Source organism: Gavia stellata, chromosome 13 (genome assembly GCF_030936135.1).
Source record: "Gavia stellata isolate bGavSte3 chromosome 13, bGavSte3.hap2, whole genome shotgun sequence".
Taxonomy (NCBI): domain Eukaryota; kingdom Metazoa; phylum Chordata; class Aves; order Gaviiformes; family Gaviidae; genus Gavia; species Gavia stellata.
In genome coordinates, this window is record NC_082606.1 from 3,011,351 (window position 1) to 3,025,731 (window position 14,381).

A 14,381-nucleotide genomic window follows, 5' to 3' on the forward strand; every position below is an offset into this window, starting at 1 on the left:
GCATGCGATCCCATGGGCAGGCAGCGCCTGCTCGCTGGGGACCCCATCTCCTGCCCCACCAGCGGGTCTGGAGCTGGCTGGGGTGGGGAAGAGACATCAAACCACCTCCGCTCTCCGCCGTTCCTATTGCCCTCGGCCTGTTCATTTGATTTGGAAGCACATCCCCATGTGTTGTACTGTTGTGGGTTGTTTTCCCATTCCCCCTCCCCACTTCACAGCTCTTTTTGAATGCTCTCTCCTCCTTAGGCAAGTCTATAATGAAGGGGGCCCAGAGCAGCCGGTTCTCACCCTCCTCCTCCTCCCACCCCCCCAGCCCAGGTCTGGCTTCATTCGGACTCCGAGCACGTTGCTGGAGCAATCCCCCACAGAGCTCATTACTGGCGAGCCTATTTTTTTCCAGCCCCTCCATAACGGTGCTGGCCCGATGCTAATTCCCACCTGCCAGAGCTGGCCGGCTCAGCTCCATCCCTGCGGGATGCAGGCGGGCTTCTCTGGTGGGGAAGGGGACACATGGGAGACGGGAGAGGAGCACAGGACGTGGACGCGGCGTGGCTGGGGGGCCGTTAGACCCATCTCTTCAGCAACGAGAGGGGCTGGCGGTCTTGCAAGCATAGAGCATCCTTCCATCCAGTTGGGATGAGCCTGCTCGGTCCCACCACTACCTGGAGCTCACCCTACAGCTGGAAGGACCTTTATCATCTCCTTTCCCCCAGAGCTGGGGTCTCCAGCTCCCGGGGGATGGCAAAGTGCCACCATCCGCTCTCAGTCACCACTGTGCTCTGGTAGCCTCTCCCTAAGAGCCGTGTTGGCTCTGCTCCAGCAAGAGCTTTCCTGGAGGAGCCAGCGCCGGACACTTTATCATCTTAATATCCAGAGCAACCCGTTGACAGGGTTGGGGCATCTGTGCCACGTTGGCGTGACGCCACGTCACCGTCCCCTTTCACCCCGCGGTCGGGGCTGGAGAGGACTTGAGGTCACCACGTCAGCAGGCGGTGGGACTCTGCCGCGGTCTTGGGACTCCCAGGATAACACCAAGTGTCTCGCTGGGCAGCAGAGACCCCCCTAAAAGATCTGCCAGCCCCCCTAATGGGAGGGGGGCATTATTATCATTAGCCAAGCTCGTGAGTAATTGATGATCAATTGATAAAAGTGGGAGCAAGAACCCCAAAACAGCTCTGACCATGATGGTCCTGCACCAGCACGGATGAAGAATTAGCCGGGGCCCATAGCCGCTAACGCTGCCGTAATTATTGCTCAGCCTCGTTATGTGCCAAGTTTAATGCCGGCGGTCGTTAACATTCAATCTTCTCTCTCCTTTCCCAGCAGCCTCCTCCCTTCATCAATACAGCCGGATAATTAGCCTCCGGGGTCTGAAATAGCCTTTCGGATAAAAGGGACTGCAAACCCCATTACTGGGGGCTTGGCAGGATCTGGCAACGGCCCTGGACCCCCAGCACAGCCCCCCCCGGCGCAGGGGCAGAGCTTTGCTGAGCGTGGTGGGAGGGTGGGCTGGCTGCTGTTAGCTGCACCGAGTGGGGACAGTGCTCATCCCTCTCCCAGGCTCAGCTCCTTGCGGACACATTCCCCTTCCTCACCCAGTAACCGGCCTGTTTTGCCTCCCTTTTCCTCCCAGTAAGCCCAGCAGAGGGGATGAGCAGAAGTCGGAGGCGACCCGTGCGTCCTCGGTGCCCACCCATGCACCCACCTGGGAGGAGGAGGTGACGGTGGAAATGGATGCTGAAGATGCGGACTGGGCAGGTGAGAGCATGGGAGGACCACGGGGACAGGGATGCTGGGGACCGGGACATGGGACTCATCTCCTCAAAGGGTTAATTTTGGGATATTAGGGAGCCCGTGCTCCAAAGGATGTCAAGCAGCACCCGGGCAGAGGGTGGCCGCGATGGGGACGAGCCATGCCCTGAGCCCTGCGTGGCTGTGGTGGCTTCAGGGTGGGACCAGGAGGGACACACCCCCAGATACGGTGCTGCAGGATGGGGCAAGAGACGGTGCCGAGCTCCGGGCATCCTCCAAAGCATCCCACGGGAATCGGCACTGGGGGGCGAGCACCCCAAATCTTTCCCCGCCGCCATCCCGACCCCGACACCTTGTATCGGTTGGACCCACGTCATGATGCCGTTACTCCCCGAGCAGGGCTGCTAAGTCTGTAAATGTGATAAAACTCAACGGCATTAGCGGCCGGGATTTGATTGTAATCAGACCCTTGCAAAGCAAACTGTGGGAGCCAATCTTCACATCGTGCCTAATCCCATTAGGCCCTGACCTCAGTGAAATCGAGGAGCTTTTGATGTACTTTGGACCTGTCCCGTGCGGTACCGGGAGAGATGCGGGGAGACCCGATGGGACCTCCGGCCCCGCTTGTCCGCCTCTCAGCATCCCCCAGATGTTCGGAGCTGTTCATCCCCCAGATGTTCAGACCAGAGCTGTCATTTCAAGGTGCAGCTCGCACCTTTTCTTGCCCAGAAATACCGTTTCCACCCTTTTCTTGCCCAGAAATACAGTTTCCATCGGTGGGGCTGACAAGCGTCATCTATCATCGGTGACGACTAGCAGAAAAGCCACTTGTCTCTCGCTCGACCCCGGAACGTTTTCCCTGGTGCTCTTTCAACAAGGGACCGGGAGAAAAAGAATATCTCCATATAAATCAAGCACTTGATGAAAAGCACAAGCTCGGGAAATCGTGGTCTGTGGACTTGCCTGGTCCATCGCCTTCCCTTCGGGGACATGCACGACCTGTGGCATTGGCAGGTTGGCCAAGCAGGAGTTAAGGCGGGTGCCTCGGCACAGTCATTAAGCTGGGGGAAGGGAAGCCCAAGTCTTGATGGCAGCATAAAGAGAGGGCGGTTTTTCCTTCCATCAGCTCCTTTTTTTTTTGATAAAATGCTCCTGGCTCCTGCTTGTCAACTAAATTGCAGCTTTGCTTTAAATTAAGGGAAGAGCTGGGGGGGTGCCGGCACCCGTGGGGGTGATGCTGCCGTGCCGGGGGACAGATGGGGACCGGGCACCCCCGAGAGGGCAGATGCCGTGGTGGCAAGTGTCTACAAAACCCACCCATGGGCTGCGGGCTGACCCCGGGACCGGGAGGGCTTAGGGCAGGATGGCACCCGGCAGCTGAGCCGGGTGGGCTGGAGAGAGGGAGGCGGATTAGATGGATCAGTGGGAAATCCCGGCTTCTTAAATGGGAATCTGAGCTGCACTGGTGCCGGTTGCTCACGGGCTTCGCTTTCTTGGGGACACCTGGGACGTGCTCTCGGTGGCTCCTTGGGATGCCTGTGTGTGTGTGTGCATATGAACCCAGGACGGGTTAAATCCTGCCCCTCTCCACTCCACCATGACCCACGAGGGGAAGGGGCTGCTGAAAATCAATCGACCCCCCGTCGCCTTCATCCCTCCTTCACCCAGACCTTCCCCCAAACCTCCCCCCATCGCTTCGCCTGCTCTCCCCTTCCCCAAACCCCACGGCCAGCCCGGCTCATCCTGACAGCCGACCCTCTCCCTTCCAGCCCTGACTCTCACCGTGGCAGACAAAGCCACCAAGGAGGCGTTGGGGACCTTCCAGCTGCTGGTGCGGCACCTCCAGCCCTTCCAGCCCCACCACTGCAAGCTGGTGCTGGTAGGTACGGCGCCCGCCCCTCCATCCCGCTGCTTATTCCTGCTTATAACTTTGATTTTCACCCCGTAGCTGGGGGTTGTGGGCAAAGGGAGCCTTGTGTAACGGCGTAATCCCGGTGGGAAAACCAAATTTGGCAAGTCGGGGAAGGTGCTCAAAGAGGCTTGTGAGCTTCCCACGAGGTGGGAACAAAGCAGGTGTTGTGCCGGGCTTTCTTCATCTCTCTCCGGTGGGAAAACGCGGAGGAAAAGCGATGGGATTGCAAGGTGGGAAGCGCTTTCACCCTCAGCATCCTGGGGAAGGCGATGCGAGGCCAGGCCATACGTCAGAGCCTTCGTTAAACAGGGGCCGCTGTGCATGAATTACTGCAGGCAGGTACCCAGCCCCAGAGAGAAGCCGCTTCCTAAGCCCCTCGGTGGGGATTTCTCCATCCCAACACGTTAACAGTCCCGGGGACCTGGCTGATAGCTCCCTGTACAGCTGAGACCTGGCAAACTCACTCAATACTTCCCCCAGATCAACCTCCCCTATGCTCTGGCTGGCAGAAATGAGTTTCCTCTTCCCTGCACAGAGATTGGGAGCAATTAAATATTTAAATGCAGAAGGATTTATTATATTGATCTGTTCCGGGAAGGCTCCGGGGGACAGTGAGCTTTAATTATCAGTTGGTGCTTTATTGTCAGCGATGGGTGTTTGGCGGCCTTGACCCTTCCTCCTCCCACGGTTCGCTCTCCTCCGCAAACAGCCGAGGCCGCGGGACCCCGCGGGGACCGTCCTGCACGTCACCGTCATCCGCAAAGGGAGCTTCATCCCTCGCTGCGATGGACTGAGCTACGTGGCCTTGGAGGTGAGCGGTGGCCCTGGGGACAGGAGGTGGCAAGGGAGGGGTTTGGAGGGTCCGGGATGGACCAGAGCGTCTCGATTCGGGGAGGGTGCTGCTGCACGTTGCCTCCTGCTCCGGCGGCTGTTGATGCTGTTTCCCCCCCCCTTGCCATTTGCTGACCCTCACCATGGGCTCCCCACCTCCCAGGTACTGCTGCGGGGGCTGTCAGCCCCCCTGGCCACCCCCCCCGGGGCCCTCGTCGCCGTGGTCAGAGTTGTGACCAACGTTCAGGAGTACAAGTGAGTGACAGCCGCGGGGGGCTGCTGGTGACACGGGTGGGGGGCACTGGGCTTGGGACAACCTGAGCACCCCTGGTGCCATCGCCCCCTCCCACGGCGCTTGGCTTGCCGGGAGCGGATGTGACTCCCACATGTGCCGACTCTCCCCCTTTCCATCACTTCTCAGGCACCGCATGGAGAAGCATCCCATCTCCTGTCCCGGCATCAGCCCCACCATCGTCCCATTCCCAGACCCTCCGGCAGCAGCCTTCAGCATCGCCCGAGCTGCCAACCACGGCTGCCCGCAGGTAGGAGACCGAGCGCATCCGCCGGGATGCAACGGCTCCGGCAGCATCCATCCCGCTCGGGTACCGCTGAGCATCCCTCCTTCGGCCAGGGAGCTGAGCACCCCACGCAGGGAAAAGCTTTAGGAGCAAAGCGATGCTTTGAGCATCAAAGACACAGTCCCCACATCCGCCTCGCCCTGCCTGCAGAAACCCACAGGCAGCTCCTCGTTTGTGCCTTTGTCCTTCGGTTTTCCCCCTGCTCCGCTCACGCCTCCGCCTCGAGTGTCACCTCTCGAAGGCAGAGACCTTCTCCTCCCCGGGGCTCAAGTACCGCCGGGAGAGCTAGCGACGCACATCTTCAAAATAGCTGTTGCCAGGGAAACATATGCTTTCGGCACACGGCATCATCATCATCGGCGAGCAGGAGAGCCCTGCTTTTGTTCCCGAGCCCTGCCAAAAAATTGGCAGGGAGAGAAAGGCAGGGGACCGGAGGGCTGCTGGGGCAGGGAGGAGGTGTGATGGGGATGGGGCTGCCCAGCCAGAAGCCGGCGTGAAGCTGCCGCCCCTCAAAACCACGGCTGCTCCATCCCTTCACCCCTGAAAAGTGCCAGCCGAAAGCGTGGCTAGGGCAGATGTCCAGCCGCCCCGAAAAGATGGATCCAGCTGGTCCCCAACGCCGGCGGAGCACACGTTTCTCCGTCTCGATCCTTCCCCTCCCCGCCTCGCCCCGTGCGTTGAATTTTGATCGTCTCGGAGCCAAACGCCCTGTATCAACACGTTCGGGGAGCCCATAAATAAAATATTACTTAGAGAAGGCCGGCCAAATGCCAAGTCGCCCACGAGGCGGTGAATTATCATAAAAATCGCTAGCGCGTTTCATTCATTACAATAATTGTTGTTTTATTGCCCCCCACCTCCGCCTCCATGGGTTGCTCTTTGCAGGTGAGAGGTGGGGGGGAGTGCCGGGGACCCTCTGCACCCGTTTTGGGCCCCCCTGGCACCGGCACCCACAGCCCCACCATGGCAAGGGGTTCGGGGTACAAGCTGCCCACGCCGGCTCCAGAGGATATGTTAGGAAAGAAATCCCCATACGTTTGCCCCCACATTATTCCCACCCCCCTCCAACACCATCTCTTTGCTCTGGGATGCAGCACCCTGAGGCTGTGGTTTCTCAGCCAGAGCAGGGATATTTCTCTCCTCTAAAGGCAGTCAAAATCCATTTCCTTCAGATTTATATGGATAAACACACACACAAACCCCTGTGAACTCGTGGGACCCGGGCGCGGGGTGAGCCCAAGCTGAGCCCCGCAGCCCTGGCACAGGCGGCCGTGCCAGCACGGAGCGGTGGGAGCCCAACGCAGGAGGACGAGTGATTAAACCTGGCCATCTGGCCTGCGTGCATGCTGCTGCCTCCTCCTCCTCCTCCTCCTCCTCTCCGCGCCCACACGGCTCTGCCTGTCTTTGCACATCGCCAAGGATGCTCTCCCTGGGGATGCACGGACAGGGTGCCCTGGGGAGCTGCATAACCCCCATCTGCTCTCTTCCCTCTGTCTCCTGCCTCAGTTTCCCCACCTGTAGGACACAGTTCATTCCCGGAGAGGATGAACTCCTAACACCTGGGAAGAAAGATCAGGGGAAGGCTTGGGAGGAGGAGGAGGAGGGAGCGTTGCTAGTCCGGTTCCAGAGGTTAATGGCTTTCCCCGAGCGAACTCCTGGGCAGGCTAATCGGATTCGATAATTCTGCCGGCCCAGCGTGTCCTCTCGCCTGTCGGTTCCCATCAGCGTCTGCAGACAACGGCGCTTAGGTTGACCTTCAGCAGGGCACCCCTCTTACTTAGGGGGTTTTTGGGTTGCCGGGTGGTTAACCCTTCCCTGCCTGGCCGGGGCTCCTGGAGACCTGGTCTTCCTGGCCAGGATTTAGCCGAGATCTGCACAGAGCCGCCTGCAAGAACGTTGGGTGCTCTCCTTGGGGGCTCTCCTTGGGGGCTCTCCTTGGGGGCTCTCCTTGGGGGCTCTCGCTGGGCCAACAGCCCCTTTCTCACCAAAAGGGGTGGGTTTGGACATGCTGGTGGCAATGGCAAACCCGTGGGGTGGATGGGCACCGGGCTGTGCCTCCTACAGAAAGCCAAGTCGTGTCCGCCCTCCCGACACCAAGCTCAAGCCTTCGTGATGTTGGTCCCCTCTAAGATAAATCTCCTTTGGGGCTCTTTCCCTTGGGGACCCTCCAGCTTAACCCACTTATCCGGAGCGTCTCGCTCTCTTCTGGGGTCTGCACCCTCCAGGCAGGCAGCCGTGAGGACCAGGGGATGGCCCCATCCCTTGGGAAGGCAGGAGAGATGCTGTGGGCTTGGCCACCTCTACCTCTGCTCGTGCCAAGGACGCTGCCTTTGAACCGGCCTTCGGGAGATGAGCTGGGGTAGCCGAGGAGGAGGAAGGCGTCTCCTTCCTCCTCCTCCTCCCCATCGCCTTTGTTGTGTTTCTCCAGGTGGCTCTGGGCAGAGGCGGTTGTTGTGCCAAGACGTCTGCCCAGATCAGTGCATCGGCTCTGACGCCCCGGCGCAGAGCATCCATCTGTCCCGCCCAGCCGGTGGGAGACAGTCCCGCTCTGGCCAGCGCTCCTGCCTGCCCCCCCGCCCCCAAAATCAAGGGGGGGGGAATTCAGGAACGTCGGCTCCCATCCCTGTCCTGGTGAGAGGAGCCATGTGGGCTCAGGACCTCCGACAATTGGGGTCAAATTAACAATATGCTCCCACATTTGACTTTTCCCTTCCCTGCTGAGTCTAAAACGGCACCATCTCGCAGCGCCTTGTACAGGTCGGTGCCAGGAAAAGTAACTGGAGGTGGTGTTTGGTTGGTTTTTAGGAGATTTTCCCCCAAAATTGGGCTTTCTGAGGCTGATGAAACAGCCCCACGGGCTGGGATGCAGACTGGGGAAGGAGGGGAGCAGCTGGAGGGTGCTGAGCCGGATCCGGCTGCTGGGAGCTCCCCCAGTCCGTGTGGGTTTTCCCTAAGGACTTCCAGGCAGTAAGTCTGGGCTCCCTGCAGTCAAAGCAAGCTGCATCCCAGCTAAAAATCCCAGCTGATGCTGGGACGCCCCTGACAAATTCCTGGCTGAGAGAGCCAGCCCGGTGCTGAGCCAGCACTAACAGCGCTGCCCGATGCAGCCCATCATGGAGGTGTTTTCGGGCTCTGAAGCATCCCAGCCCCGCTCTCCCCTTGCTAACAGCCCCCAGGGCTGGGTAATGCACCGCTGCGGGTCTCCGAGGTGCGTCATGCCCATTAGCATCCCCAAACGTGAGGAAAGGGAGGACCCCCCCTCCTTTTCTCCTCCTCCCCTGCCTCCCCCACGAAGCAGAAATGTGCTGATGCAGAAAAGCCGATCGGCATCTCGTCCCCGCTGGGCGACGCTGACCGAGGGGATGGAGTAACAGCATTAAAAAGGAGCCGCTGTCAATAATTTCTTGGCGCTGGGCAGCCGGTGTTAGGGCTGACCTTTGGAGAGCTGGCAGGGCTCTCCGAAGGCGAAGGGGAGCAGCTGCTGGCGGGGATGGACTGGTGCCATTTCCAACGACGGATCACGGCTCTGGGGATAAACATGTTGGCCGCTGTTCGATATCTATCGGGTCACTCCGACCTCACGCTTGGGGAAGGGTTTCGCGACGATATACGGACCCCGAAAGCCTGCAAGCAGGCTTTCGGGGTCCGTATATCGTCGCGAAACCCTTCCCCAAGCGTGAGCGCCGGGTTGCCCGACACATATCAAAAGGCTCACCCTTGGAGTCAGCGCAGCTCATCCTCCAAGCTCTTCCCATCGGGTTTTTAAGCATGAGGCAGTTGTTCCATGGGCCGTTTGCCCCCTCCGGCTCTGCAAAGGGGGAAGACGCTGGCAGGGATTAGCCAGAGAGAAGCAGCCAAGCTCCAAGACCCAGTGAAAACCAGTTCAAGCAACTGGGATTCAGGGTTGCTTTTGGACCAGGGATGGGATGTGGCTGCACAGGTTGTGCTTTTCTTTATCCCCACCTCTCCTCTCCCTCCTATCTGCTTTTTTATCTCTAGAAAGAGAAGGTATCTGAGGGATAATTTTCCTGTTGTCTCCTAAGATGTCCCGACCTGCCGGGCCCTCTGAGCAGCCGACCTGGGACACCTCCTTCCTCTTCCAAGGCCGAGACGTGGCCACCATCTTCTCCGAAGACACCGCCCTGGCAATCGAATATTATCCGTACCAAGCCAGTGAGTCTGGGGACCCCACCGAGGACGCTCTCCCTCGCCCCCCGGGTTTGGGCAGGGGCAGGTCCTGGGCTGCCGTGCCCCCAACCAGCTGCTCTCCACCCCTTCCCCAGTATGGCATGCTCCAGGCACCCTCGTTCCCGTGGGATACTCGGTTCTGCCCCTCACCAGCCGTGTTTTCCGGGAGCTGGCGGCACGGAGCGGCGGGATGCGCGTGGATGGCCTCGCCATGCAGGTGAGCCGGGGGCTGGCGGGGTGACGCTGGGCAGGGTGGCACGGTGATGGTACCTATAGGTGATGGTACCTATAGCTGCTGGGATGGTGGGATGGAGATCCCACCTCTGCGTCTGGGTGGGCAGCCTGGCGCAGATCTCCCCAGCATCCCGCTGGAAGTTGGGCTCCCTGCTCCAAATCGCGGCCCTGGGTCCCTGGATGGCATCTGGGTGATGCCAAAGCCACCAAAGCCCTGGCAGAAACCCGGAGGCCAGTGCGGGATGTGACCCTTCCTCTGCCTCCCCAGGGCACGGACCTCAAAACCACGTCTGGGGCCATCCCGACCGTGGGGCTCTGCCTGCAGCTCCTTCGATCCGAGGTGAGATGCTGGGGATGGCGAACCCAGAGGCAAGGAGGGATGGGGACAGGGACAGGGACAGGGACAGGGCAGGAGATGGCTCTTTAGAGCTGCCACCCCCTCTCCAAACCTCTTGGGCGGGGATCAGCCAGGCTGGATCCCGGGTTTTATCCCTTGTGCCTGTTGTCTCAGGGCTCTGGGTCGTGCCGCCGAGCAGCTGGGAAAAGCAGCATCGTTCTTGCCCTCGCGCATCCATCGCTTTCCCAGGGCTTTTGGCATGTGTTCGTATTCCCGGGAAGTCCAGCCGGAGGCGGGGGCCAGGCAGGGCACAGGCAGGGTATTTGGGAGAGGCTGTTCACCGTCTCCGTGCGGAGAAGGGCCAGGCTGGTTAACCACGGTGACAAATGTCCAGCCGTCTTCATCCTTCAGCATTTGTGGTCCCCAGGGATGTGCCAGCAGGGAGGGAATTTGGCTGCTTTTCCCGGGGAGGAGGGAACCCCGCTTGCCCTTGGCTCCAGGACCGGCCCTTGGGCAGGTTAGGATGCGGCCGGGAGCCCGATCGTTCTCATTCCTGCAGCCGCCAGCCTCTGCTCCCACCTGCAAACTGAAAAATCCTATCGGTAAAGTGATTTTGGGATGGGTCTGGATGCTGCGCTGGCGACTGCATCCCCCCCTCATCCCCAGGGGAGCCGCGGCGGGCCGGGGCCGGCTGGTGGGGGTCTTTGGAGTGATTGCCCAGGGGGGTCAGCGAAAAGGGGTCTGCGTGTGATGAATTATTCACATGGGTGTCACTAAGTGCAGAATTAATCCTTTTGCTTCCAGCTGGCTGCTGCACTAAATTATCACTCGCAGTCATGCAGGAAAATGCTGCGGAATTCATTTAGCTGATTATTGTTTTGATCCGGGAGCTGTAATTTTTTTTTTCCCTCCTCTTCCCCAACCTCTCCCTTTCCCCGTTCCAGCCCTGCCTTCCTTAATATATGTGAAAGCTGGGAATGGAAACAAAAAGCAGGAGAGCCGGAGCCCGCCTTGGGCTCCGCATCTGGTTAATTCATCCGGCGGCGGCCCCGGCAGACGCACCCAGAGCGAGGCAAATCAATGAGCAGGGTGAGAGCAGGTTCGGCAGCTCCCGGCTTTGCCGAGGCCCTTGTTTCTTGCCTGGAGGTTGGGATTTTCCAAGGAAGACCCCCCCAGCCGGCTGGTTGTGATCCCCAGCACCCCGAAACCGCAGCCCTGCAGGCAGGGGAGATGGTGATGCTGTTGCAGCGCGGGGCAGAGCCTCTCCTCTCCCTCTTCGGGCAGCCCCAGGCTTCACGAGAGGCTTAAAGGGTGAATTTCCAAGTCCTCAGCTCCTGGTTTAGTCCTGAGCTCGGCTTTGAGACAGCAAGAAGTGGCCAAAGAACGGCCAAGAAAGAGAGTCAGGGCCCGTTCTGACCCGGCGAGGTGTCGGGGCAACCACCGTACCAGGGTTGTTCTTGGGGTGCGAGGAGTCCCAGCTTCCCTGCCTGTTCTTGGGGTGCGAGGAGCCCCAGCATTCCTGCCGGTCCCTGGGGTGCAAGGAGCCCCAGCATTCCTGCCCATCCTCAGGGTGTGAGGAACCCCAGTATCCCTGCCTGTTCTTGGGGTGCAAGGAGCCCCAGCATCCCTGCCCGTCCCTGGGGTGTGAGGACCCCCAGCATCCCTGCCTGTTCTTGGGGTGCCAGGAGCCCCAGCATCCCTACGCATCCCCAGGGTGTGAGGAGCCCCAGCAACCCTGCCCATTCTTGGGGTGCGAGGAGTGCCAGCATCCCTGCCTGTTCTTGGGGTGCGAGGAGCCCCAACATCCCTGCCTGTTCTTGGGGTGCAAGGAGCCCCAGGATCCCTGCCTGTTCTTGAGGTGCGAGGAGCCCCAACATCCCTGCCTGCTCTTGGGGTGCGAGGAGCCCCAGCATTCCTGTCCATTCTTGGGGTGTGAGGAGCCCCAGCATCCCTGCCTGTTCCTGGAGTGCAAGGACCCCCAGCATCCCTACCTGTTCTTGGGGTGCAAGGAGCCCCAGCATTGCTGCCCATTCCTGGGGTGCGAGGACCCCCAGCATCCCTGCCCGTTCTTGGGGTGTGAGGAGCCCCAACATCCCTGCCTGTCCTGCCCTGTGCTCTCTCCCCCCCCAGCTCTCCCCAGGCAGATGGCAAAGGAGAACAGACTCACCGAGCGCGTCTCGTTTCTTATTTTATTTTACTTTAATGTCGAGAGCTGAAAATGCGTAACCTCGATTGGTTGGGCTTTTTATAACAAACAGCAGCTAAATAAACCCTGGGCCATCTGTACTCCCCGGCACACTCGGAGCCGGGAGTAAATCCCGACTGTTCCGGGGCCTCTGCGGGGATTACACTGACTCCTACCAGAGGTCTGGATGCTCCAGAGCTTGGCTTCGAATGCTCACATCGACCCTCCGTGCTGGGAAAATATCCTCAGCACCAGGGTTTTCTAGGGATAAGGGGCTCCCCATAAATAGGAGTCATCCCCCAGTATTTCTGCAGGGTCTCAAAAGCCCGCTACATTTGTAATAGCCGCAGGGAAAGGGTTTGGAGCAGCTGCTTTATTAAAAGCCAAGAGCCCCGACACCAGGGATGAGCAAACAGGAGTCGTGTTATCCCAGGGAAAGGGCAGCGTGGGGTTGCAGCCCCCCCCGCCCTCCCCAGGTCAAGGCACCGAGACCCCCAACTTTGCCCCCATCCAGCCCGTTTCCCTCCTGCCTTCATCCCCCCCACGCTCTCTCTTCGGAGCCCAAACGAGAACAAAAGACTTTGATCATCTCAGGGAGACAAAGAAATCAAAGACTTCAGCAAAACGCTGGCGTTTTAGCAAATTAACAGCTGTGGCTGAAAAAACTCTTGCGGGGGGGAAAAAACCTGCAGCCGACTTCATCCATCTCTGTACTGGCTTGTGGCTCAAGGCCGGTCTCCTGTTTTCCCTTCGTTCTTCTTTTTCCACCCCAAATTTAGTGTCTCGCCCAGGAAAGATGAGTTTGACCATGCACCATCCAGTGGCAAATCCATATGCAGGGTCAGCAGGATGCAGCTCCCCATGTTCCCCTGGGGATGCTGAGCCCCATCCCAGGGCTGGAAAATACACACCGGAGGCATCTTTATTCCTAAGGGATTTATTCATCGCCCCTGTTTATTAACCAGCCCTGTTTTACGCTTCGTTTTGGCACGACCCCGCCTTGCTCAGCGCATTAACTCGGCGCTTGGGACCTTTGGGGTCACAGCCCCTGGCCTCTGCCACCCACTTTGCTGAGCGCCCTTGGTCATGTCACCCGAGACGGGGTCTGGGGACGCGCCGGCACGTGATGACAGCCTCTGGAAGAAAAAGGGAAAAGCTAGTGCTGTTTTTTTCCAGGCAAGGCAAAAAAAAAAAAAATCAACAGGCTGGCTATATCATTGCTTAAACAGCCTTAATTTATGTAATTGCTGCCATTTACAACCAGAAGCAGATCGGCGCCTGGCGTAAATTGTCACAGCGCCGGGGTGTAAATTGTCACCGTGCCAGCCCGGCGATCAAACCCCTTTTGGGCTGGCAAAAAAAATGGGTTTATAGTTGGGCAGGGAGTGGGGAATCACCATGTGTATCCCGTTATTTCAGCTTTTCTGGCTGGATTTGTCCCCCACGAGCACGGAAATTGGGTTTTTAGCCCCAAACCCCATTACAGGGGTGGCAGAAGCTGGTGAAAGGTTTGTTTTGGGGCAGCGTCGCCTTTCCCTGCCGAGGATCTTGGTGAGCTGACTGAGGGCTTTCGGCGCGGCCAAACTGCTGGCAGCGGCGCTCCCGCTTGCCAGCTCTTGATTGACACCTGTCCATCAAGCGTATCGCCCATTCCCCTTATCACATGGCGGATTACAAGAGGCTTTACGGCTTCGCTGCTGGCCGGGGAGCATCATTAGCCGGGGAGCGCCGAGCCAGCGAAAAACCAAAAAAAAAAGCCGGGAATGTCTTTGTTAAGGAGAATTTGTTGGTTTTCACTCGCCGGTCCCGGGGGAGCGTTCAGGGCAGCGCTAATTGAATTAAGAGCACGTGCGCTCCGGCGAGCAGCTCTCCGGTGGGCAACGGTGGCGGGGCCGGGCTGGCCGTCGCTCCGGCGCGGCGGGCAGCAGCTGTACGCCGGCCTCGGTAATTGCAGGCAGAGCCTAAACTGTTGCATTTTGCATGATGCTGTTCCCCGAGGAGGGGGAGAGTGGCGGGGCGGGGGGACATCTTCACCCCGCCTTTGATGCTGGAGGAGCTCGGTTGAGGTCGGGGCCGGCGGCGGCGTGAAACGCGGCGGCGCGGGGGACGATGATGCTGATGGTGTTAATGAGGCAGCGGTGGGGAAGGGCACGGGGACGCCTCCGGACACACGTCCTCATCCCTCCTGCTGCAGGGAAGGGGGATGCTCGCTGCCCTCGTTAGCCGCACTAATGAAGCGAGGCCGGGCGCGGGCACGGAGGAATACTCACCGAGGGCCATTTCGCCGCTGCCCATGCCGGCAGCCAATTTGGGGATGGCGCCCAGCCTGATTGCTCGGCCGGCGAAGCGAAGAGAGCATCTGCG

General features: G+C 59.6%; 1 protein-coding gene across 1 annotated transcript in view; it reads left to right on the top strand.

The window, feature by feature from the left end:
- Positions 1 to 14,381, top strand: part of CCDC33 (coiled-coil domain containing 33) — a 44,559-nt gene that overhangs the window by 16,325 nt on the left and 13,853 nt on the right. The window contains exons 5-12 of the mRNA XM_059824107.1: positions 1,634 to 1,758; positions 3,522 to 3,631; positions 4,374 to 4,475; positions 4,659 to 4,750; positions 4,917 to 5,037; positions 9,117 to 9,246; positions 9,357 to 9,478; positions 9,764 to 9,835. Coding sequence (XP_059680090.1) covers positions 1,634 to 1,758; positions 3,522 to 3,631; positions 4,374 to 4,475; positions 4,659 to 4,750; positions 4,917 to 5,037; positions 9,117 to 9,246; positions 9,357 to 9,478; positions 9,764 to 9,835 — 874 coding nt within the window. The remainder of the gene's footprint in view (positions 1 to 1,633; positions 1,759 to 3,521; positions 3,632 to 4,373; positions 4,476 to 4,658; positions 4,751 to 4,916; positions 5,038 to 9,116; positions 9,247 to 9,356; positions 9,479 to 9,763; positions 9,836 to 14,381) is intronic.